At 36.3% G+C, this 24,252-nt stretch overlaps 3 protein-coding genes across 6 annotated transcripts in view; 2 read left to right on the top strand and 1 right to left on the bottom strand.

The window, feature by feature from the left end:
* Positions 1-1,402, top strand: part of LOC127843886 (ankyrin repeat domain-containing protein 27-like) — a 300,768-nt gene extending 299,366 nt beyond the window's left edge. The window contains exon 16 of the mRNA XM_052373779.1: positions 1,268-1,402. Coding sequence (XP_052229739.1) covers positions 1,268-1,384 — 117 coding nt within the window. The 3' untranslated portion in view covers positions 1,385-1,402. The remainder of the gene's footprint in view (positions 1-1,267) is intronic.
* Positions 1-24,252, bottom strand: part of LOC127843883 (streptococcal hemagglutinin-like) — a 449,139-nt gene that overhangs the window by 222,387 nt on the left and 202,500 nt on the right. The window lies entirely within an intron of this gene.
* LOC127843893 (endonuclease/exonuclease/phosphatase family domain-containing protein 1-like) lies at positions 6,663-15,467 on the top strand. The gene is made up of 5 exons (XM_052373796.1): positions 6,663-6,791; positions 8,012-8,142; positions 9,857-9,910; positions 14,252-14,392; positions 15,260-15,467. The coding sequence occupies exons 3-5, from the start codon at positions 9,871-9,873 to the stop codon at positions 15,436-15,438; spliced, it is 360 nt and encodes a 119-aa protein (XP_052229756.1). The 5' UTR covers positions 6,663-6,791; positions 8,012-8,142; positions 9,857-9,870; the 3' UTR covers positions 15,439-15,467.

The following is a 24,252-nucleotide window of genomic DNA, read 5'->3' as shown; positions in this document are numbered from 1 at the left end:
GTGACAAAAATAACCTTTGGGGAGCATCACCCGTCTCCAACGGTTTCTTGTTTCAACATTATTGAAGACTAGAGCCCCTTCTTCAGAGCCTTACTAAAACTATGAAAGCATGATTTGGGCGATGCTCTGTGATTAAGGGGTTTAATGCATGTGCGTAAAGTGTTGTCCCAGGTTAGCCTGTCAGAGCCTTATTAAAACTATGATAGCATGATTTGGGCGATGCTCTGTGATTAAGGGGTTTAATGCATGGGCGTAAAGTGTCGTCCCAGATTAGCCTGTGCAGTGCGCACAGTCTAATCAGGGATGACACTTTCCGCTTAAACTAGACTTTTGCTAAGAAGAGACTTTCTTTACAAAGACATATCATACATATTTATGACTACAAATGCGTTAAAATACGTATCTTAGTGATAAAGGGTTAGATAGGCTTCACAACTGTGAATGCATCTCTTGTACTTATAACTCTTGTATTTTTAGTAACTCTTGGTTCATTTTGGGGGTTAAGTGCGAGCCATAGACAATGAAGGCAACATTCCACTGTATTTATGTGCCTAAAATGGACATTGGGTAGTAAATAAAGGCATTTAACAAATAATGTTCAATATGTCGAAATACCTAATGGTGCATAGATCCTTAATGTAGTAGTTATTCAGGGTTATAAACTAACATATTGTTCATTGCTAAATTCAGCAATACTTTTTGTACTGATATCTTAATGTTAAGTATTTTATATGTCATACATGTTGTTTCAATAATTTGTTTAAAAGTTAAAAATAAAGCAATACTAATTTTCCCAATTTAAAGTAAATTGATTCTAAAATGCCCTATTTCACGGGTCATATACCCAAAATGCTGTGGACAAGCCCCATATTAGATGTGATATTGAGATTACATGTAGTATTAACAATAAGCAAACACTCCTGTCTGACTCTGACTTACACTTTGGGTAAATGGGGCGTAATGCATGTGTATGAAGTGTCATCTCAGATTAGCATGTGTATGAAGCGTTGTAGATTAGCCTGTGCCATCTGCACGGGCTAATCAGGGATTACGCTGTCCCGTTTTATGTTATTGTTCTAAAGGAAATATCTTAACAAAACGCCAGTTGACACGGAGATTGCAAAGGATCATCTGGGACAACACTTAACTGGGACAACACTTAACTGGGACAACACTTAACTGGGACAACACTTAATGCAAATGCATTAAGCCCTGTTTTCCCAGAGCGCTGCTTATATTATATGTCCACATTGCACGTTCATTTTAGTGTGTGAAAGCCATTCTGTTCTTGGACAGCCTAAGGAGTCGTGTTGATGTAAACGCAGGCAATGATTTGGGAGAGACTCCACTGCACTTGGCTGCTAAGTGGGGATATGGTGAGTGATATGGGAGAGACTCCACTGCACTTGGCTGCTAAGTGGGGATATGGTGAGTGATATGGGAGAGACTCCACTGCACTTGACTGCTAAGTGGGGATACGGTGAGTGATATGGGAGAGACTCCACTGTACTTGGCTGCTAAGTGGGGATACGGTGAGTGATATTGGAGAGACTCCACTGCACTTGGCTGCTAAGTGGGGATATGGTGAGTGATATAGGAGAGACTCCACTGTACTTGGCTGCTAAGTGGGGATACGGTGAGTGATATGGGAGAGACTCCACTGCACTTGGCTGCTAAGTGGGGATATGGTATGGTGAGTGATATGGGAGAGACTCCACTGCACTTGGCTGGTAAGTGGGGATACGGTGAGTGATATGGGAGAGACTCCACTGTACTTGGCTGCTAAGTGGGGATACGGTAAATGATATGGGAGAGACTCCACTGTACTTGGCTGCTAAGTGGGGATGCGGTAAATGATATAGGAGAGACTCCACTGCACTTGGCTGCTAAGTGGGGATATGGTAAGTATTGGAGAAGATATGGCGTAAAACAGCATGTTGCGTAGCCTTGCTCCATGTTTCTTCTCCTCATTTTGCATGCTTTTTAGGTACACACAAAACATCTGAACATGTTTAGCTCACCTGAGCACAATGTGCTCATGGTGAGCTTTTGTGATCGCCTTTTGTCCGTCGTCGTGTGTTATGCGGCGTCAACGTTTGCCTTGTTAACACTCCAGAGGCCATATTTATCGTCCAATCTTCATGAAATCCAGTCAATGATATATTGGATGAGTTTGAAAATGGTAACGTTTGCTTTAAAAACACGGTTTCTAAGAGGCGGGGTATTTTTCAATATATGGCTAAATATGGCTTTAGTAAAACCTTGTTAACACGCTAGACGCCACATTTGTTGTCCGATCTTCATAAAAATTTGTCAGAAAATTCATGCCAATGTTATCTTGGACGAGTTCGAAAATGACGCCGATTGGTAGAAAAACATTGCCGCCAAGGGGGCAGGGCATTTTTATGCCCCCTGATTGATAGATTGGGGGTAAATTGTTTTTGGCATGTCTGTCTTTCTTTCTGTCTGTCATTCTGTCCCAAAACTTTAACCTTACAGTAAAGTTTTGCAATAACTTTTGAAATATTGAACATAACAACTTGATATTTGGCATGCATGTTCATCTCATGCAGCTTCACATTTTGAGTGGTGAAAGGTCAAGGTCATCCTTCAAGGTCAAAGGTCAAAAAATTAAATATTGAATATAGTGAAGTTTTGCAATAACTTTTGAAATATTGAACATAGCAACTTGATATTTGGCATGTATGTGTATCTCATGGAGCTGCACATTTTGAGTGGTGAAAGATCAAGGTCATCCTTCAAGGTCAAAGGTCGAAAATTTAAAACTTTAATATAGTAAAGTTTTTCAATGACTTTTGAAATATTGAACATAGCAACTTGATATTTGGCATGCATGTGTATCTCACGAAGCTGCACATTTTCAGTGGTGAAAGGTCAAGGTCATCATTCAAGGTCAAAGGTAAAAAAAAGCGGTGCATTAGGGGGCATTGTGTTTCTGACAAAAACCATCTCTTGGTCATAATATAGCTGTATTAATTCCTTGTTATCACTATTTAGAGGCCACATTTTTTTGTATGATCATCATGAAAGTTGGTCAGAAGATTTGCCCTAATGATATATTGGCCAATGTTTAAATTGGTTGTGATTGCTTGAAAAACATGGCCTCCAGGGGGCGGGGCATTTTTTCCTTATATGGCTGTATATGAATTAAGAAAACCTTGTTAACACTCTAGTGGCCAAATTTATTGCCCGATTTTCATGAAATTTGCTCAAAAGATTCATCATAATGATATCTTGTATGAGTTCGAAACTGGTTCGGGTTGGTTGCAAAACATTGCCATAAGGAGGCGGGGCATTTCTTCCTTATATGGATATTGCAAAATCCTGTTAACACTCAAGAGGCCACATTTATTGTCCGATCATCATGAAACTTAGTCAGAACATTTGTCCTAATGATATCTTAGATGAGTTGAAAAAAATAGTTCACGTTGGTTGAAAAACATGGGCATTAGGGAGCGGGGCATTTTTAGCGCATCTATTTTTTGAAAAAAAATTATGAGCTATTGTCATCACCTTGGCGTCGGCGTTGGCGTTGGCGTCGGCGTCCGGTTAAGTTTTGCGTTTAGGTCCACTTTTCTCAGAAAGTATCAATGCTATTGCATTCAAACTTGGTACACTTACTTACTATCATGAGGGGACTGGGCAGGCAAAGTTAGATAACTCTGGCGTGCATTTTGACAGAATTATATGCCCTTTTTATACTTAAAAAATTGAAAATTTTGGTTAAGTTTTGCGTTTAGTTCCACTTTTCTCCGTAAGTATCAATGCTATTGCATTCAAACTTGGTACACTTACTTACTATCATGAGGGGACTGGGCAGGCAAAGTTAGATAACTCTGGCATGCATTTTGACAGAATTATGTGCCCTTTTTATACTTAGAAAATTGACAATTTTGGTTAAGTTTTGAGTTTAGGTCCATTTTATTCCTTAAGCATGAAAGCTATTGCTTTCATACTTGCAACACTTACTAACTATCATAAGGGGACTGTGCAGGCAAAGTAATGTAACTCTGACTGATATTTTGACAGAATTATGTGCCCTTTTTATACTTAGAAAATTGAAAATTTGATTAAGTTTTGTGTTTAGGTCCACTTTATTCCTACAGTATCAAAGCTATTGCTTTCATACTTGCAAGATTTATGAACTATCATAAGGGGACGGTGCAGGCAAAGTTATGTAACTCTGACTGGCATTTGGACGGAAATATGGGCCCTTTATACTTAGAAAATTGAAAATTTGGTTAAGATTTATGTTTTGGTCCACTTTACCCCTAAAGTATCATAGATATTGCTTTCATACTTGCAACACTCACAAACTATCATAAGGGTACAGTAAAAGGACAAGTTGCATAACTCTGGTTGTCATTGTTACGGAATTATGGCCCTTTTTTGACTTAGTAACTTTTAATATATGGTTAAATTTTGTGTTTCGATCCACTCGAAGTATCAAGGCTTTTGCTTTCAAACTTCAAATACTTACATGCTATCATGAGGTTACTGTACCTGGCAACTTGAATTTTACTTTGACCTTTGAATGACCTTGACTCTCAAGGTCAAATGATTAAATTTTGCTAAAATTGCCATAACTTCTTTATGTATGATTAGATTTGATTGATACTTTGATGAAACTACTCTTACCTGACATACCACAATAGACTTCACCCAAACCATCCCCCGTGCCCTCCCCCCCCCTTAATTTTTTTTTTTTTTTTTTTTAAGATCATCTCACAAATTATCACCACACCCTCACACTATACCCCCCATTTTTTTTTAAAACGGTTATGTTTGAAATACCGTCCAACCATCGCACCCAAACCCCCCCCCGATTTTTTTTTTTTGATTTTTTTTTCGCTTTTTTGGAAGATAATGTAATAAATGTCCACAACCCCACACTATACACCCCTCTTCACTCCACTCCTCCCTCCTTTGTGATTGAAAATGAGAGTCCCTTCACCTTTAAAAAGAAAATAGATGAGCGGTCTGCACCCGCAAGGCGGTGCTCTTGTTCCTTTGTTGGCTTTATGGCTACAGTAAAACCTTATTTACACTCTAGAGGCTAGTCAGGCCACATTTATTGTCTGATTTCAAGAAACTTGGTCAGAAGATTTTTCGTAACGATATCTTAGATGAGTTGAAAAATTCTTGCAGTTGATTGAAAAATATGGTCACCAGGGGGCGGGCATTTTATCCTATATGGCTATTGTCAAAACTTGTTAACACTCTTTAAGTCACATTTATTTCCAATCTTCATGAAACTATGTCAGCATATTTGTTTTAATTATATCATGGATGTGTGCTTAAATGGTTCTGGTCTTTTGAAAAACGTGACCGCCAGAGTGTTCACTATGCATGAACGTTGGTAAGATCATTTAATCAAATGACATCAAAGGGCTGCACAAAAAAGGTCAGTTCCTTTGAATCTCAGGTGAGCGACGTTGGGCCTTTCAGGCTCTCTTGTTATTAATTTAATGTTGTGTTGTTTTTTTCAAATGCAAGTTTTGTGTCTATTCTTCAGCAACTCATTAGCAAGTGAAAGACAAAGACATTTCTCAGATTAAGCAACTTATAAGAGAAAGACTCAAATCATCTGTGTGCTTTGGAATCTATTGGTCATAAAATCATTTCTACAACCATTTTCCATCTACCTCTGATTAAAAAAGGCAGTTGTTGTCCGTTACTTGCATAAGTGTGGGTATCTAAAATTTGTAAAACAGCTATCCCAGCAAACATACGCAAACAAAACAAGATTGCTTACAATCCTCCCCCCATCTGTAGTACCGGATGGGCAGGTGTCAAGAATATCTTGAAATATTTATTGTATATTTTAAGTACTGGAAAAACGGTTTGAGATTTATATGCATGCTTCTGATTATAATTAAGAGATAGATAGGTTTATGCAAGATAAAGCACACACAAAATTGTCGAATTCTGCTACTTTTTTATTAACAAGATTTAAACACAAAACATTTGTCAAAATCTGCTAGTTTTGTATTGGCAGGATTTGCTGAAGAATTTATACATTATTGTTGACACTGATAGGTAAAAATATTACAAGATTGATTACTTGTTTAGCTCACCTCAGCACATTATACTCATGGTGAACTTTTGTGAACACCTTTTGTATATCGTCAACATTTTGCTTTGTTTACACTCTAAACTGGTAAGAAAATTTGTTCTAATGATATTTCCGCTGAGTTCTAAAATGGTTCCGATTCGTTAAAAACACATGGCCGCCAGTGGATGGAGCAATTTTGCTTATTTGGATATAGTAAAACCTTGTTAACACTCTAGAAGTCACATGTGTAGTCCAATCTTCATGACACATTTTTACTTATGATATTTCGTCGGAGTTTGAAAATGGTTCCGGTCAGTTGAAAAACATGGCCGCCAGGGGAGTGGCAGGTTTCCTTATATGGCTATAGTAAAGACTTATTAACACTCTAAAAGTCATTTATAAAGTTCAATTTTCATGAAACTTGGTCAGAACATTTGTTTTTATGATATCATGGTCTGCTCATAACAAGTAAGTTCCTTTGTATCACAGATGAGCGACTTTGGGTCCTTCAGGCCCACTTGTCTGATCTACATGTACTTTACCTGTCTTAATTTATATTTCATTGTTGTTCTTTTTGTTCTCGCCTCAAAGTAAGGAGTACAATGGATTCCTGTATGATGAAATGCAGGGCGTTGCCCTAGTAAGCTCTACCCTCCTGGCTATGGACAAGAAACAGAAACCCTTCACTAGACGACCCTGCATTGCTACGTTCAAGGTTATGTAGTCTTCTATGAAAGTATGCACCATCTTTAATTGCTTACTTGAAGTGTTGACTTGTTTTTGGTCAATGAGTTTCATGTTACTTTAGTTTAAACCTATTTTGTTTAGTTGTATTGCTTTTTAGTCTTTTCCTGGATAGAACCAGTTCTTGGTGTCTTTGGAGGAGACCGTTAGAACATTCGCACGCTGGGGAGATCTTAAGTTGGCTTTTACAAAATGACATTCAACTACAAAATGACTGGCTTGACTACAACTTTGCTACGTCAACTACAAACTGATTTACTCAACTAAAGGCTTACTAAGCTACAAATTGACTGGCTTGACTACAACTTTGCTATGTCAACTGCAAACTTATTTACTCAAGTAAAGGCTTACTAAGCTACAAAATGACTGGCTTGACTACAACTTTGCTATGTCAACTGCAAACTGATTTACTCAACTAAAGGCTTACTAAGCTACACAATGACTGGCTTGACTACAACTTTGCTACGTCAACTGCAAACTGATTTACTCAACTAAAGGCTTACTATGCTACAAAATGACTTTCTCAACTGTATTTTGTTTCTGAACTAAAACATAAGTTCAAGTGAAACATGAATAGCTCAATCAAAATTGACTAACTCTGCTACAAAATTACTTACTTAACCACAACATGATTTACTTCATTACACAATGTCTTACTCAACAACACAATGACTCACTAATTTTACAACATGACTAGCTCATCTACAAAATGACTTACTTAGCTTCAAAATTACCTACGCAACTACAAAATTACTAATAACTCAACTACATTCTTATTAGGTCAACTACTGAATTTCTCACTAAGCTACAAAATTACTTACAAAACTACATTATTACTAGCTCAACTACATTATTACAAGGTCAACTACAGAATGACTTGCTCCACTACAAAATAACCATTTCTTCTACAAAATGACTCAAACATTCTTAAATGACAAAATCAGCTACAAAATGACTCAACTTGAAAATATTCAAGTGATATGATACAATGAAATGACTGACCTATTTACATTTGTATTTCTAAGACAAAATTCTTTTTATTTGAGGCAAAGAACTGTTTTGATTTAAATTTTGCTGCATCCTATGGGCACGATGATTTGTCAGGGTCCCTGGTACATTGATTGCGTTATTACATGGTAGAAACTTTTACAATGAAATCTAAAAATAATATGGTATAAAATAATTCAACAGATCAGCGGTTTTGACTGCGCAAAGTGTACATCTGAAGGCAACTGGTCTGGAGAATGAGGACATCGGTCGACTGCAGGCAGAGATTGACAATATCCCCAACCTTATAGAGGCCATTAGGACCGCTCTGCCAGGTATAGAGCAATTTTTATGAGGCGTTTTGTTTGAGGCAAAACAATATTTAGTTCACCAGAGTAATAGATCTGGACCAAACATATTGCCCTTACCTCTCCTCAACAATTACTACATCCCACATCCAACTTTCTGAATTTTGCCTCTTCTTTTTATGCCACCCTTCGAAGAAGAGGGGGTATATTGTTTTGCACATGTCGGTCGGTCCGTCGGTCGGTCGGTCCGACCACCAGATGGTTTCTGGATGATAACTCAAGAATAGTTATGCCTAGGATCACAAAACTTCATAGGTACATTTATAATGACCAGCAGATGACCCCTATTGATTTTCAGGTCACTAGGTCAAAGGTCAAGGTCACAGTGACTTAAAATTGTAAAATGGTTTCCGGATGATAACTCAAGAATGCTTAAGCCTAGGATCATGAAACTTCATAGGTACATTGATCATGACTGGCAAATGACTCTATTGATTTTCAGGTCACTAGGTGAAAGGTCAAGGTCACAGTGACTCGAAACAATAAAATAGTTTCCGGATGATAAATCAAGAATGCTTACGCTTAGGATCATGAAACTCCATAGGTAAATTGATCATGACTGGCAGATGATCCCTATTGATTTTCAGGTCACTAGATCAAAGGTCAAGGTCACAGTGACTCGAAACAGTAAAATGGTTTGCCGATGATAACTCAAGAATGCTTACGTCTAGGATCATGAATCTTCATAGGTACATTGATCATGACTGGCAGATGACCCCTATTGATTTTCAGGTCACTAGGTCAAAGGTCAAGATCACAGTGACTCAAAACAGTAAAATGGTTTCCGGATGATAACTCAAGAATTCTTACGCCTAGGATCATGAAACTTCATAGGTAGATTGATAATGACTTGCAGATGACTCCTATTTACTTTCAGGTCACTAGGTCATAGGTCAAGGTCACAGTGGCTCGAAATAGTAAAATGGTTTCTGGATGATAACTCAAGAATGCTTACGGCTAGGATCATGAATCTTCATTGGTACATTGATCATGACTGGCAGATGACCCCTATTAATTTTCAGGTCACTAGGTCAAAGGTCAAGTTCTCAGTGAGTTTCCTGATGATAACTCAAGAATAATTAGGCTTAGGATCATGAAACTTCATAGGTACATTGGTCATAACTGGCAGATGACCCCTATTGATTTTCAGGTCACTAGGTCAAAGGTCAAGGTCACAGTGACAAAAAAACGTATTCACACAATGGCTGCCACTACAACTGACGGCCCATATGGGGGACATGCATGTTTTACAAACAGCCCTTGTTTCATATATAAACAACGTCTGTTGAATATTTATATTCCACTAACATCAGCCTAAAATTAATGCTTAACAAACAATAACAGTTGCACAGATTATACGTTGAATACTCGATTCCATATTACTACATAAACATATCCTTTAATTTGCATTTCATGGATTTGCTGCTTTATCAGTACTAAGTGCACACAATTTAGCCATTAACTGACAGCTAATTTACTTGAAGCTCCGGAAGGAAAGAATGGCAGTTTAAAGGATTTAAAGACTAGTTCCAACACAAGTTATGTGAGCGGGCCGGGAAACACACTGTCGATCCTCGGGTTAGTTGTCCTGTTCTCTACCAACCTAGCTAGCTGGCCTGACAAATATAACTTGTAAATATTCATACAACTACAATATTTAAATTTCCTTTTGTCATTGCAGGGGAAAATGATATTATGCTGCTTGGTGACTTTAACCTGTCTCCAAATACCAAAGGTTAGTTTCTTGATTTTTATTATGGAACTAAAGAAAATTAATAAATAATATGATGTGCCCCCCTTCAAAGAAGAAGGGTTATATTGTTTTCTGGATGTGGTCGGTCTGTCTGTTGGAGGACCAGTTCATTTCCGATCAATAACTCGTCAATAAATGGACAGATTGGCTTTATACTTCACATGTGCATTGGCCTTTGACAGTAGATGACCCCTATTGAAATTGGGGTCACTAGGTTAAAGATCAAGGTCACTATCACACTTATATTGTTTTGTTGGATGTCAGTCGGTTTGTCTGTCGGGAGACCAGTTCGTTTCCGATCAATAACTCGTCAATGAATGGACCGATTGGCTTGATACTTCATACGTGCATTGGCCTTTGACAGTAGATGACCCCTATTGAAATTTGAGTCACGAGGTGAAAGGTAAAGGTCACTATCACACTAAGTGTAAAATTCATTTTCAATCAATAACTCCTAAACGAATCGACTGATTGGCTTGATACTTCCTGTGTGCATTGGCCTTGGACAGTATATTACCCGAATTTAAATTGGGGTCACAAGGTCAAAGGTCAAGGTCACTGTCAGTTATGATATGATATCATTCTGAAGAGTGTGTCGAGTAACTCCACACTGGTCTAGATGTAAGCCGTTAAGAGTTATTGGCTGTCAGGTCCTGCTCCTGGAATGGCTCGATCCATCTCTTCTTCTGCACTTCGTTGTCTGCTATCACTCCTCATATCGTGTCCATTACTGGCGTCTCTGATTTGACATATTTACATGCTATTCTCTTGGTGATAGAGTACAGGCCCTTGTTTTTTTGTTGAATGCTTTCTTTTCTGTAATGCTTCCTTTACGAGCGTCTTTAGGTAGATCTGATTGGCTTCTCATATGCGTCGCTTGACATTCTTTTTGTGTATGTGTGCTCTTCTTGTGCTTTTGGTTTGTCTGCTCTTGTTCCGCTGCAGTTGGCTCTAGTTTCTTTTTCTTCAATGTTTCAATGTTATGTAGTGTTGGCCCTAGTTTCTTTTTCTTCTTTGTTTCAATGTTATGTAGTGTTGGCCCTAGTTTCTTTTTCTTCAATGTTATGTAGTGTTGGCCCTAGTTTCTTTTTCTTCAATGTTTCAATGATATGTAGTGTTGGCCCTAGTTTCTTTTTCTTCTTTTTTCCAATGATATGTAGTGTTGGCCCTAGTTTCTTTTTCTTCTTTGTTTCAATGTTATGTAGTGTTGGCCCTAGTTTCTTTTTCTTCTTTGTTTCAATGTTATGTAGTGTTGGCCCTAGTTTCTTTTTCTTCTTTGTTTCAAGGTTATGTAGTGTTGGTCCCAGTTTCTTTTTCTTCTTTGTTTCAATGATATGTAGTGTTGGCCCTAGTTTCTTTTTCTTCTTTGTTTCAATGTTATGTAGTGTTGGCCCTAGTTTCTTTTTCTTCTTTGTTTCAATGTTATGTAGTGTTGGCCCTAGTTTCTTTTTCTTGTTTGTTTCAATGATATGTAGTGTTGGCCCTAGTTTCTTTTTCTTCTTTGTTTCAATGTTATGTAGTGTTGGCCCCAGTTTCTTTTTCTTCTTTGTTTCAATGATATGTAATGTTGGCCCTAGTTTCTTTTTCTTCTGTGTTTCAATGATATGTAGTGTTGGCCCTAGTTTCTTTTTCTTCTTTGTTTCAATGTTATGTAGTGTTGGCCCTAGTTTCTTTTTCTTCTTTGTTTCAATGTTATGTAGTGTTGGCCCTAGTTTCTTTTTCTTCAATGTTCCAATGTTATGTAGTGTTGGCCCTAGTTTCTTTTTCTTCAATGTTTCAATGATATGTAGTGTTGGCCCTAGTTTCTTTTTCTTCTTTTTTCCAATGATATGAAGTGTTGGCCCTAGTTTCTTTTTCTTCTTTGTTTCAATGTTATGTAGTGTTGGCCCTAGTTTCTTTTTCTTCTTTGTTTCAATGTTATGTAGTGTTGGCCCTAGTTTCTTTTTCTTCTTTGTTTCAATGTTATGTAGTGTTGGTCCCAGTTTCTTTTTCTTCTTTGTTTCAATGATATGTAGTGTTGGCCCTAGTTTCTTTTTCTTCTTTGTTTCAATGTTATGTAGTGTTGGCCCTAGTTTCTTTTTCTTCTTTGTTTCAATGTTATGTAGTGTTGGCCCTAGTTTCTTTTTCTTGTTTGTTTCAATGATATGTAGTGTTGGCCCTAGTTTCTTTTTCTTCTTTGTTTCAATGTTATGTAGTGTTGGCCCCAGTTTCTTTTTCTTCTTTGTTTCAATGATATGTAATGTTGGCCCTAGTTTCTTTTTCTTCTGTGTTTCAATGATATGTAGTGTTGGCCCTAGTTTCTTTTTCTTCTTTGTTTCAATGTTATGTAGTGTTGGCCCTAGTTTCTTTTTCTTCTTTGTTTCAATGTTATGTAGTGTTGGCCCTAGTTTCTTTTTCTTCTTTGTTTCAATGTTATGTAGTGTTGGTCCCAGTTTCTTTTTCTTCTTTGTTTCAATGATATGTAGTGTTGGCCCTAGTTTCTTTTTCTTCTTTGTTTCAATGTTATGTAGTGTTGGCCCTAGTTTCTTTTTCTTCTTTGTTTCAATGATATGTAGTGTTGGCCCTAGTTTCTTTTTCTTCTTTGTTTCAATGTTATGTAGTGTTGGCCCCAGTTTCTTTTCTTCTTTGTTTCAATGATATGTAATGTTGGCCCTAGTTTCTTTTTCTTCTGTGTTTCAATGATATGTAGTGTTGGCCCTAGTTTCTTTTTCTTCTTTGTTTCAATGTTATGTAGTGTTGGCCCCAGTTTCTTTTTCTACTTTGTTTCAATGTTATGTTGTGTTGGCCCTAGTTTCTTTTTCTTCTTTGTTTCAATGTTATGTAGTGTTGGTCCCAGTTTCTTTTTCTTCTTTGTTTCAATGATATGAAGTGTTGGCCCTAGCTTCTTTTTCTTCTTTGTTTCAATGTTATGTAGTGTTGGCCCTAGTTTCTTTTTCTTCTTTGTTTCAATGATATGTAGTGTTGGCCCTAGTTTCTTTTTCTTCTTTGTTTCAATGTAATGTAGTGTTGGCCCCAGTTTCTTTTTCTTCTTTGTTTCAATGATATGTAGTGTTGGCCCTAGTTTCTTTTTCTTCTTTTTTCCAATGATATGAAGTGTTGGCCCTAGTTTCTTTTTCTTCTTTGTTTCAATGTTATGTAGTGTTGGCCCTAGTTTATGTTTCTTCTTTGTTTCAATGTTATGTAGTGTTGGCCCCAGTTTCTTTTTCTTCTTTGTTTCAATGATATGTAGTGTTGGCCCTAGTTTCTTTTTCTTCTTTGTTTCAATGTTATGTAGTGTTGGCCCTAGTTTCTTTTTCTTCTTTGTTTCAATGATATGTAGTGTTGACCCTAGTTTCTTTTTCTTCTTTGTTTCAATGATATGTAGTGTTGGCCCTAGTTTCTTTTTCTTCTTTGTTTCAATGTTATGTAGTGTTGCCCCTAGTTTCTTTTTCTTTTTTGTTTCAATGTTATGTAGTGCTTGTACTGGTAGCCATTTGGGTGTACAACTATGGTACATCTTTGGAGCAAGTACTTGTTGGCATCTTTAGGGCACTGCTTCTTTCACTTGCTGCCACTTTTGCTGTTCTCTTCTTCAAGCAGCTCCTTAAAGATCTGGAAATTGTTGGATAGAGTGACCATAAACTTTTCTTTTTTATCCAGTTGTCTTTTAGCATAGTGGTGTTGTAACGCTGGTGTTGGCTTGACTCCCCTGTGTAACTCTTCTTTTGCTTCAGTTTCAATTGAGTCACAAGGAGAAGACGGTCCGAATCAACATATACTCATCACTTGATGGGTACATACTCTCTGACTATTACAGCTTCTGCCAGGGTGTGTGCTGCATCCTCCTGTTTATGTCCCAAGTGCAGCAGTAACTTGCTGGAAGTCAATCGCTTCTGCCCATAATTAATCCATCATTATTCGCTGATTTTATGACAGTTCAACTTTCTTATATCTCCTCCAACTTGTGGTGTCTCCCCAGTCTGGTACATGTATGGATGGTGGTGTTGGTCCTGGTGGAGATGATGTTCTTCGGCCTGGCGGCTTCCAGGAGGTCTATCTTCTCCCTTTTCCATGATGTATTGTTTTTCTGTAGCTCCAGTGTTTTTCATAAAGTAGAGTTGCTAGCTTTATGCAAAATAATCTGGCAACAGTTATAACATATAAGGGAGGCTACTCCAAAGATTGTTGGAATTACCTCTTATTCTTGAAGTACGTCACTTTACTCAAAGTTGTTCTGAATTAAGTTTGAAATCTGTTAAAAACTATGTGCATTCAAAAATTCAATTAGATATGTTTCATATAAGGTGTCTAATATTAAAAGAATGATGTTTTTGTTTATTTTAGATTTTGATGATCTTCGAAATCTAGGCTATCTCAATTGTATTGCCGACGGTGTCTTCACAAACATAAGTGACGCCAACAAAAAAGGCAGCAAGACATACGATAACATCTGGATATCTAAACAGACAAAACAAGTGTTCACTGGTAAAAATTATTTTATCCCCCGCCAAAGGCGGAGGGATATAGAATTGGCGTTGTTCATCAGTCTGTCTGTCCATCCGTCTGTCTGTCCGTCCATCTCAAAATTTATCTTTGGCGGGGGATATCAATTCAACAAATGTGCTTGTTAATATTGTTCTTATATTGTGTTTGATTTTGCAGATCCAAAGCTTTGTGTATTGTAAAAGATTTGTGTTGAAGATTTCCATCAGTTGATGTTTATTATCCTGCGCCATAGGCGGTGGGATATTGTTTTGGTGTTGTCCGTCTGTCCGTCTTTCCGTCCGTCCGTCCATAGCCATATGTTGGAAGTGCTTTGGCGGATTTCATTGAATGAGTATGTATAAGGATAAGAGGATGATGCACGCCAAATTGCATTGTACACCATCTGTTAATAATGGAGTTATGGCCATTTGTATCTTGAAAAAATCCTTTTTTGAGTGTCAGATATATTACTTTTGTATCCAAAAGCATATTGGCGGGGAATATCAATTCAATGAATTTGCTTATTTAAACTTTGCTTACCATTGATTAATAGGTTAATAATATTGATTGAATTAAGTATGTTTATCAATGAAAATGTTTATCAATAAGTTCTTGTTCCTGATTCTCAAATGAACATAAATGTATCATATTGTCAAACCATGGAGATTAAATTATGTTAATGCCATTATTTCCGCAAACAATCCAACAGTAAATATGCAAACTAATTGTTGAAAAGCTTAACATATGGAGATAATTTGTTAATGTTTGTTCATTTCCGGTTTAAAATCTGCGCATATGATTATCAGAAGTATACGATTATGTTGTTTTAGACGGTTTTATGGTAATATATTTTATTCCTCTGTACAGGTCAATGTGACGTCGTGAGAGAGGGCCTGTCCAGTCCCTGGATCCCCAAGGGCTGGACGTGGGGCGGGGTCGTGAGTGACCACTGTCCAGTGTGGGCCCAGTTCTACACGGGCCGTGACCTTGACACTGGAGACCTGAAGATCGGACCAGAGGTTATTAAATTTGCACTGACTGACTGATGTTTTGTAAAAGATTAGAATATTACACATGTAACTCTGGTTATGTGACAGACATCACTGATATTGAATTGGTCATGCAATTCTTCAAACAGTAAACAGTGAAAATATTCCACACTTTTCATTATGTTATTGCCTCGAAAAGCGCCATTTAAACTACTTGACCAAGAGAATATTTCTGATATTAAAACACAAAAATGTTCAATCGCTGGTTGTCTTATTAGTTTATTATTGGCTTCCATTTTTCTATTTTCTCTTGGTCAAATGTTAACAATTTATTTAGCAAATTTGTTCAACATGTTATGGTACGTGAAGTTTGGAGATGTTGATGTTATTTTATGTTTTGATGTACTGCTGATTTCAAATTAGGTGTACCATTCTTGGGAATGTGGAAAATAGTGAATGCCACATTTGTTTTTAAGTAGATTTTGTGTTCCTTGTTATAGTAAAACTCTCAATTCACAACATATGAACCAATAAACAATCTTTTATTACTTGCACGTGAATGTCTACCGGTAATTATAATTCTTAAACGTTTTGCTTTAATGTCAGAAATATTTTGTATAATTCTTATTTCAATAAAGCTTACAATACCAATTAGATTGCGTTAATTTGTTTGAAAACACAAAATAAATTATATTTATAATATTATCAAAATTTGATAACGTTTTGTTGTTTTAACTTTGATATAGCATTTCTGCTGAATTTCACTATTCTTGGAAATGTGGAAAAAAGTGAATGCCACTTTTGTTTTCAAGTAGTTTGTGTGTTCCTTGTTATAGTAAAAGGCTCTATTCACAACATATGAACAAATAAACCATCTTTAATTACTTGCACATGAATGTCTACGGTAATTATAATTGTTATAAGTTTTGCTTTAATGTCAGAAATATTTTCTATAATTCTTATTTCAATGTAGCTAGCAAAACCATTTAGATTGTGTTGATATGTTTGAATACATAAAACAAATTATATTTATTATGTTATCAAAATTTGATAAGGTTTTGTTGTTTAACTTTGATATAACATTTCTGCTGAATTTCACCAGTTTGTATTATTACTTGCTCCATTTTAATAATTCAATAATCAAAATATTTTATGATAGCATTTTTCGATTGTGAAGTTTTAATTTTATGCAGTGCAGTGTAGAGCGGAAAATGCATTTTTTTAATGAAGCACCCGTTTAATGCATAATTGTCATCATTTATTTGATCCTGTGTATTTAATATTTATAAATGATATTATGTCTTATTGAAATCTGTAATAATCTATATATAGTTCCCTGTATGAATTTGTTATAGATTAAAATGAAATGTTTTGTTACATTTGGGAATATTTCATAGACCACCATGTTTTTGTCTGTTTAAATTAATTGTATACATTGTTGTTTTTTAACAATATTAACCTTTATAGTATAAAATGAGCGTCTAGCAATAGCCAAAAGTATGTATCGGGATAAACGTATTGTATTTTGGTTCATTTACATTCAAGTAGAATGCATTTTTAAGGTGTTTATTATTAGTATATACCGTAGAACTTTAAGATAGTATGATTTTCAATAATGTAGTTGTATTTTGCTTTTGTTTTTTATTGCTAAATAAAAATTAGAGTTTGATATAGATAATTCTGGGACAATGCTACATATATATGCCTAACAGAATGTGTCCTGCATTTAGAATGTGACTTCATATAAACATACTTGAGCTGTGATTTGGAAAAATATGTATTCAATACATGTGTGTATAGGATTGTCCCAGATGAGTTTATGAGGTCTACGAGCGCTAATAAGGGAAGACAGTTTCTCTTGCTTTTATTAAATTTCAGTCTTCAGAAGTAAATTAGGGGCCATTCGTTATAGATCAATATTTATGCATCTAAAACTTGAGAATAAGCAGCAACAATTTATGTTCTTTGATCAATTACTTATGATTGGATTGAGATAATGTGCTTAAGATTTGTGGAAGTGTATACCCAGCTTACATACCCTACCTGGATTCCATTTCAAGCCAGTTGGGTTAAAGGCTATGTCACTATCATTAAAATTAGACAAACTACACTCAGTAACACCGCTTTTATATTAGGGTATTGTTCCTAAATTGTATGAATTGTTAGCTCACCGCTTTTATATTAGGGTATTGTTCCTAAATTGTATGAACTTAGCTCACCGCTTTTATATTAGGGTATTGTTCCTAAATTGTATGAACTGTTAGCTCACCGCTTTTATATTAGGGTATTGTTCCTAAATTGTATGAACTGTTAGCTCACCGCTTTTATATTAGGGTATTGTTCCTAAATTGTATGAATTGTTAGCTCACCGCTTTTATATTAGGGTATTGTTCCTAAATTGTATGAATTGTTAGCTTACGTGTAGATCTAGCTTGGGAAAACTAGATACAAGTCAAAGTCACTGTAAGTTAATTAAAAAATTCCGCTTACATAACTTAAATTGTATGAAGAATTTCCGCTGTTTTTGTAGGTGTAGGTAGATTCCACGCAGTCTTAGGTGATGTAAGCGTGTATTTCAATCACTCTGACACCTTATATGTAAAACAGAATTAGTTTGCATTATATTTAATTGAGTCTTATAATGTGAGCATATTGTTCCTTCTGAAAATGTTTGTAAGGACAGTGTAAATTGCAAAATATTGTTACTTGTCTTTTATTCAAGAAAATACTGTGGGTATACCACGTACACTATTTTATGTATGGACCCACCTTTTGTCTTCTTGATCTCGACTGCTCTGTATACATGTTATTCTTATTTCTTATTGCATTTTATAAATGTTGTATTGATGAGGAAGATCAAATGTTCATTATACTGTCTTGAACAAGTTTAGGTTACAGCAAATTTCATAAAACAAAATTGCCACATATTAATGCATAGTTTATTATGTAACATGAAACTTTTCTATGTGTCATAAAATACAACAGTGTACGAAACCAATTTGCCAAAACACTTTTAATTTTAATTTCTAAATCTTGTAATATATAAATGTGTGTCTTTTGTGACACTATATTATGTTGGCAATGTATGCTTATTAGTTTCTATTAAACGCAAATGTTATTATTTATTTAAATAAAGACTAATAATAAATAATGTAAACAATTTACTTTTTTGATATTAATGACCATTTTTCAAGTATTTGTAAATATTCCTAAAAGCTTTTTTTGTATTATTATTTACTAACATTATTTGATGTTCCTTATAGGCACATTTATTTATTTCGAACTTTCTCCCTCGGTATTCTAACCAGGTCCAAGCGGGTAATGCTCATATCTTTAAAACACATCATTCACGGCAAACATCATCCTAATATATACATTCACAATAATACTGTGTCATTTTCATCATGGATATCATACGCCTTGCGAACTTCAATATAAAATTTTAGTATCTGAAATTTCTATTTATTGGTTTCTCTCCCTTGTCGTAAAACACGTATATATCGAATTGTATCAATATATATTTTTATTATGAACAAATGCTCAAAGGTTGCCTGTAATATATAGAGGATATTTGTTGGATTCGATGGGATATCGATTTTATTATGCCCCCCTTCGTAGAAGAGGGGGTATAATGTTTTGCACATGTCGGTCCGTATGTCAGTCCGTATGCCCGTATGTCCGTCCACCAGATGGTTTCCGGATGATAACTTAAGAACGCTTAGGCCTAGGATCATGAAACTTCATAGGTACATTGATCATGACTCGCAAATGACCCCTATTGATTTTGAGGTCACTAGGTCAAAGGTCAAGGTCACGGTGACCCAAAATAGTAAAATGGTTCCAGGATGATAACTCAAGAACGCTTATGCCTAGGATCATGAAACTTCATAGGTACATTGATCATGACTCGTAGATGACCCCTATTGATTTTCAGGTCACTATATCAAAGGTCAAGGTCACGATGACTCAACTTCGAAAAATGGTTTCCGGATGATAACTCAAGAATGCTTATGCCTAGGATCATGAAACTTCATAGGTATATTGATCATGACTCGCAATTGACCCCTAATGATTTTCAGGTCACTAGGTCAAAGGTCAAGGTCACATTGCCAAAAAACGTATTCACACAATGGCTTCCACTACAACTGACAGCCCATATGGAGGGCATGCATGTTTTACAAACAGCCCTTGTTTAACGAGTGATCATATAAAATAATATGTTCACGAGTGGCGCAACCAAAAATATATTTTCTATGATCACGAGTGAATTAAAATCGATATTCCATCAAATCCAACAAATGTTATCTTTATTGTATGCTTTTTTTCACCGTTTATTTACATTGTAAAAGAGTCTGATTGGATAATATCGCTGGATTTATGATGTCATTTTGTCGAAAAAATGATGTCATTGCACAGTAAAACAGTGAAAAATATGGATATTTTTTACTGTTAATTTTCACTGTTCGAAACAGTAGAATACCAGTTTTATTTCAAAGATAAACCACTGGAAAGCATAAAAGAAAAACAATTATTGAATACTCCTCGTTTAATCGTCATCATAATCAGCAGCAGCATTATTATCCTCATCCTCATCCCAATCATTATCAGCATCATCATCATCTGTATCCTCATCCTTATCCTCATCAGCAGCAGCAACATCATTTCATCATCATCAGCAGCAGTAGCTGCAACAATATCATCAGCAGCATGATCATCATCACCAACATCATCACCAACACCATCATCACGACAACTACCACCACAATCATTATCATCATCATCCTTATCCTTTTCTTCGCTGTCGTCGTATTTATCGTCGACGCCGTTTTCGTCGTCGTCGGAATCATCATCGGTATCAGAAGCAGAAACCACAGCAGCAATAACAACAGCAACAGCATCTTTCAGCATCATCGTCAGTGAAACATCAACTTAATCACGCTAAGAGTTATTATTGTTAATAAAAAAGTCAACGCCAACAGTGCTATTTTTATACCCCCATGAACAAAGTTTAGGGGTGTATATAGGAGTGACCTTGTTGGTCGGTCTGTCTGTCGGTCGGTCCGGATTAAGTGCCCGCTCTCTAATTAAAGTTGTTTTCATCCGATCTTCACCAAACTTGGTCAGATGATGTATCTAGACAATGTCTAGGTCAAATACGAATATGGGTCATGCCGGGTTAAAAATGAGGTCACAGGGTCACTTAGTGCGTTTTAAACATTGAGCATGGTGTCCGCTCTCTAATTCAAGTAGTTTTCATCAGAGCTTCACCAAACTTGGTCAGAAGTTGTATATAGATGATGTTTAGACCAAGTTCGAACATGGGCTTTGCTGGGTCAAAAACTTGGTCACGGGGTCACTTAGTGCGTTGTATACAATCAGAGTGTTGTCCGCTTTCTAATTCAAGTAGTTTTCATCAGAGCTTCACCAAACTTGGTCAGAAGTTGTATGTAGATGATGTTTAGACCAAGTTCGAACATGGGTGATGGCAGGTCAAAAACTAAGTCACGGGGGTCACTTAGTGTTTTTTTACATTGGGCATGGTGTCCGCTCTCTAATTCAAGTAGTTTTCATCCGATATTCACCAAACTTGGTCAGAAGTTGTATCTAGATGATGTCTTGGTCAAGTTTGAATATGGGTCATGCCGGGTCAAAAACTAGGTCGCTGGGTCACTTAGTTAGTTTTACACATTAACCATGGTGTCTGCTTTTTAATTCAAGTAGTTTTCATCCGATCTTCACCAGACATGTTTAGTTTTATTTTAACCACTGACGATACTTATTTTACAATCAATTTAAAAGCAACACACGTTAAACAATTGAGTAATCCGAAACTGCCGCTACTGGTTAATATTAATACATTAGACATGTACATTTATAAAACTACATTATTTGAGAGCATAGAACTACGGACAAATGTTATTTTTTATTATAAAAATATTTTTTTCTTGTTACATCTGAAAACAAAGCTCTATCATTATCGATGTTTAAAGGGTATTATTTTTTATGCCCCCCTTCGAAGAAGAGGGGGTATATTGCTTTGCTCATGTCGGTCGGTCGGTCGGTCTGTCTGTCGGTCGGTCCGTCCACCAGGTGGTTGTCAGACCGTAACTCAAGAACGCTTAGGCCTAGGATCATGAAACTTCATAGGTACATTGATCATGACTAGCAGATGACCCCTATTGATTTTCAGGTCACTAGGTCAAAGGTCAAGGTCACGGTGACCCGAAATAGTAAACTGGTTTCCGGACGATAATTCAAGAACCCTAATTCCTAGGATCATGAAACTTGATAGGTAGATTGATCATGACTAGCAGATGACCCCTATTGATTTTCAGGTCACTAGGTCAAAGGTCAAGGTCACGGTGACCCGAAATAGTAAAATGGTTTCCGGATGATAACTCAAGAACGCTTATGCCTAGGATCATGAAACTTGATAGGTACATTGACCATGACTGGCAGATGACCCCTATTGATTTTCAGGTCACAAGGTCAAAGGTCAAGGTCACAGTGACCCGAAATAGTAAAATGGTTTCCTGATGATAACTCAGGAAAGCTTATGGCTAGGATCATGAAACTTCATAGGTACCTTGATCATGACTCGCAGATGACCCCTATTGATTTTCAGGTCACTAGGTCAAAGGTCAAGGTCACAGTGACAAAAAACATATTTACAAAATGGCTGTCACTACAACTTAGAGCCCATATGGGGGGCATGCATGTTTTACAAACAGCCCTTGTTTAAATGATCATCATGACAGGCACTATGCATACAATGCATATACAACATATTTATATGATACATTTGAAAACATCAAGCAGTTTGAATTATATATTTATTAAAGAAGAAATATTAATCTTGTATATTTAATATTTATAGGTGAAGTCAAATGCGTTGACAATTATGTGAACATGTACATGCTATAAAGCGCACTAATAAAATTGTATCAACATGTTCCAAATTGTACAAGTCATTAAAACAAAGGCATACATTGAATTTAAACTTATACAATAACATTGACACAAAGCATAAACGTAATATCTGTCTACAGTTTGATTTCGTTTAGTAGTTTGTCACTTGCTCGGACGCAAAAATAAACATTATTTTGTTCAATGATTTGAATCTCAAGACATTAACGACTTAGGAGCCGTATTTACACAATTGTGTTGATTTTAATAATAACTACATATAAGAGAAAAGCTCCGGCGAAATATCTTTGAGATTGAGATGAGCATATGTATATAATGTGATTGAATGTCAACATACATTAGACTAAAACCGTTTTGGAAATAGGAAGATAATGTGTTTCTACCATATTTTCTTGTAACACCTATCGTCGAAAAGTCAACAACACATTAGGCTAGTATATGTTATAGCTCAATTTCATGTATAGAGAAACAACATAAAACAGTATTATACGCCACATGTCAAAACAGTTTTAATTGTTACAATATAAATTTAATATACAACAAGGTTCATATTAATATAGTATCCATAAAAAACAAACACTAATTCAAGATATTGAGACTCGACTTATCTCAATGAGTATTGAAATTCGATTGATTTTGTAACGATCAATATATTTAGCAAATCTTTTATAAACATCATCTTCAAGGATATCGCTATCAGCGTCATCAACATCACCAATGTCACGTACAGACATGGCATAACCGGCAGAATCAGGCCATTCATATATTCGGAATCGTTTCATTGCAACATTCTTCCGTGCAGCAAGTTCCTGTTGAATTGTAATGTATTCCTGAACTGGGATTCGTTCTGGGGGATCAATACTAGAAGCACAACCAAATTCTAGCTTAATCCCAATTGAATGAGTATATATAGCCAGTGAGTCCACCAGTTCGCGCACTTTGGATGGTAGCATTGTGTCAGAGTAGATATTTAAATACTTCAATGATTGAGGTACCTGTAGTGCGATGTATGTATGGACATGTAGTGTTAATGTTTCCAGCTGTGTGAGTGATGATAGCGACTGAGAAAACGTTTCCGCATGCTTCACATCAATACCGGAAGATTTACGCACGCAACTCAGACTCAAACTCTTGATATTCAGACCATGGAGAGCCTTCCACAGACCAGGACTGTCTTGAGACATACCAATTCCAAGTGTTTCCAGCCTCTTGAGCGATGATAGCGACTGAGTCAACGACTCTGCATGCCACTCTCCCCACTCCTTACTGCTCAGAGTCAGACTCTTGATATTCAGACCACGGAGAGCCTCCCACACACAAGGAGTCAATTCATCCATGTTAATATCTAGTGTTTCCAGCTTTGAGAGCGATGCTATCGTCTGTGAGAACGACTTTTCATGATTCACTCTACAACCACTGTCAATTAAACCACCCAGACTCAGACTCTTAATACTCAGACCATGCAGAATCTCCCACAGACCGGTATCATCATCTAGGCTTATTGATATGCTTTTGTTTGGATATACATCTAACCGTATGCGTCCAGTGATAAAAAAAAGGAAACCTATGTATCCAGTCGTGTATGATGCGTTGACTTCGCCCTCTCCACACGCAGTTAAGTGACAGTAAAACAGCCTACATCTCATATTACAATTACGTGTCAGCATCATGCTAAGCAGACTGCGTAGCCAGGTACAGGAACATGTGACACGGGTCAAGTCAATGTTTTCGATGGAGGGAAGTACAGGTGGAAGCTCTGTGCACTGGGTTGGATCGGCAATATTTAGAATAATGCAGACCGGAAATATACCCACACTGGCAGAATCTGAAAAAATAATGAAGTTTTAGCAATTCTTATACATAGTAAATGTGGTTGAATTTGTTCAATATTGAATAATTAAAACAAAAACAATGTTTTAGTTTCAGAACGCATCCCGTCATAAT

This window comes from Dreissena polymorpha, chromosome 9, assembly GCF_020536995.1.
Source record: "Dreissena polymorpha isolate Duluth1 chromosome 9, UMN_Dpol_1.0, whole genome shotgun sequence".
Lineage (NCBI taxonomy): Eukaryota > Metazoa > Mollusca > Bivalvia > Myida > Dreissenidae > Dreissena > Dreissena polymorpha.
The sequence above is the reverse complement of the archived record's forward strand: the minus strand, read 5'-3'. Positions and strand labels throughout refer to the sequence as shown.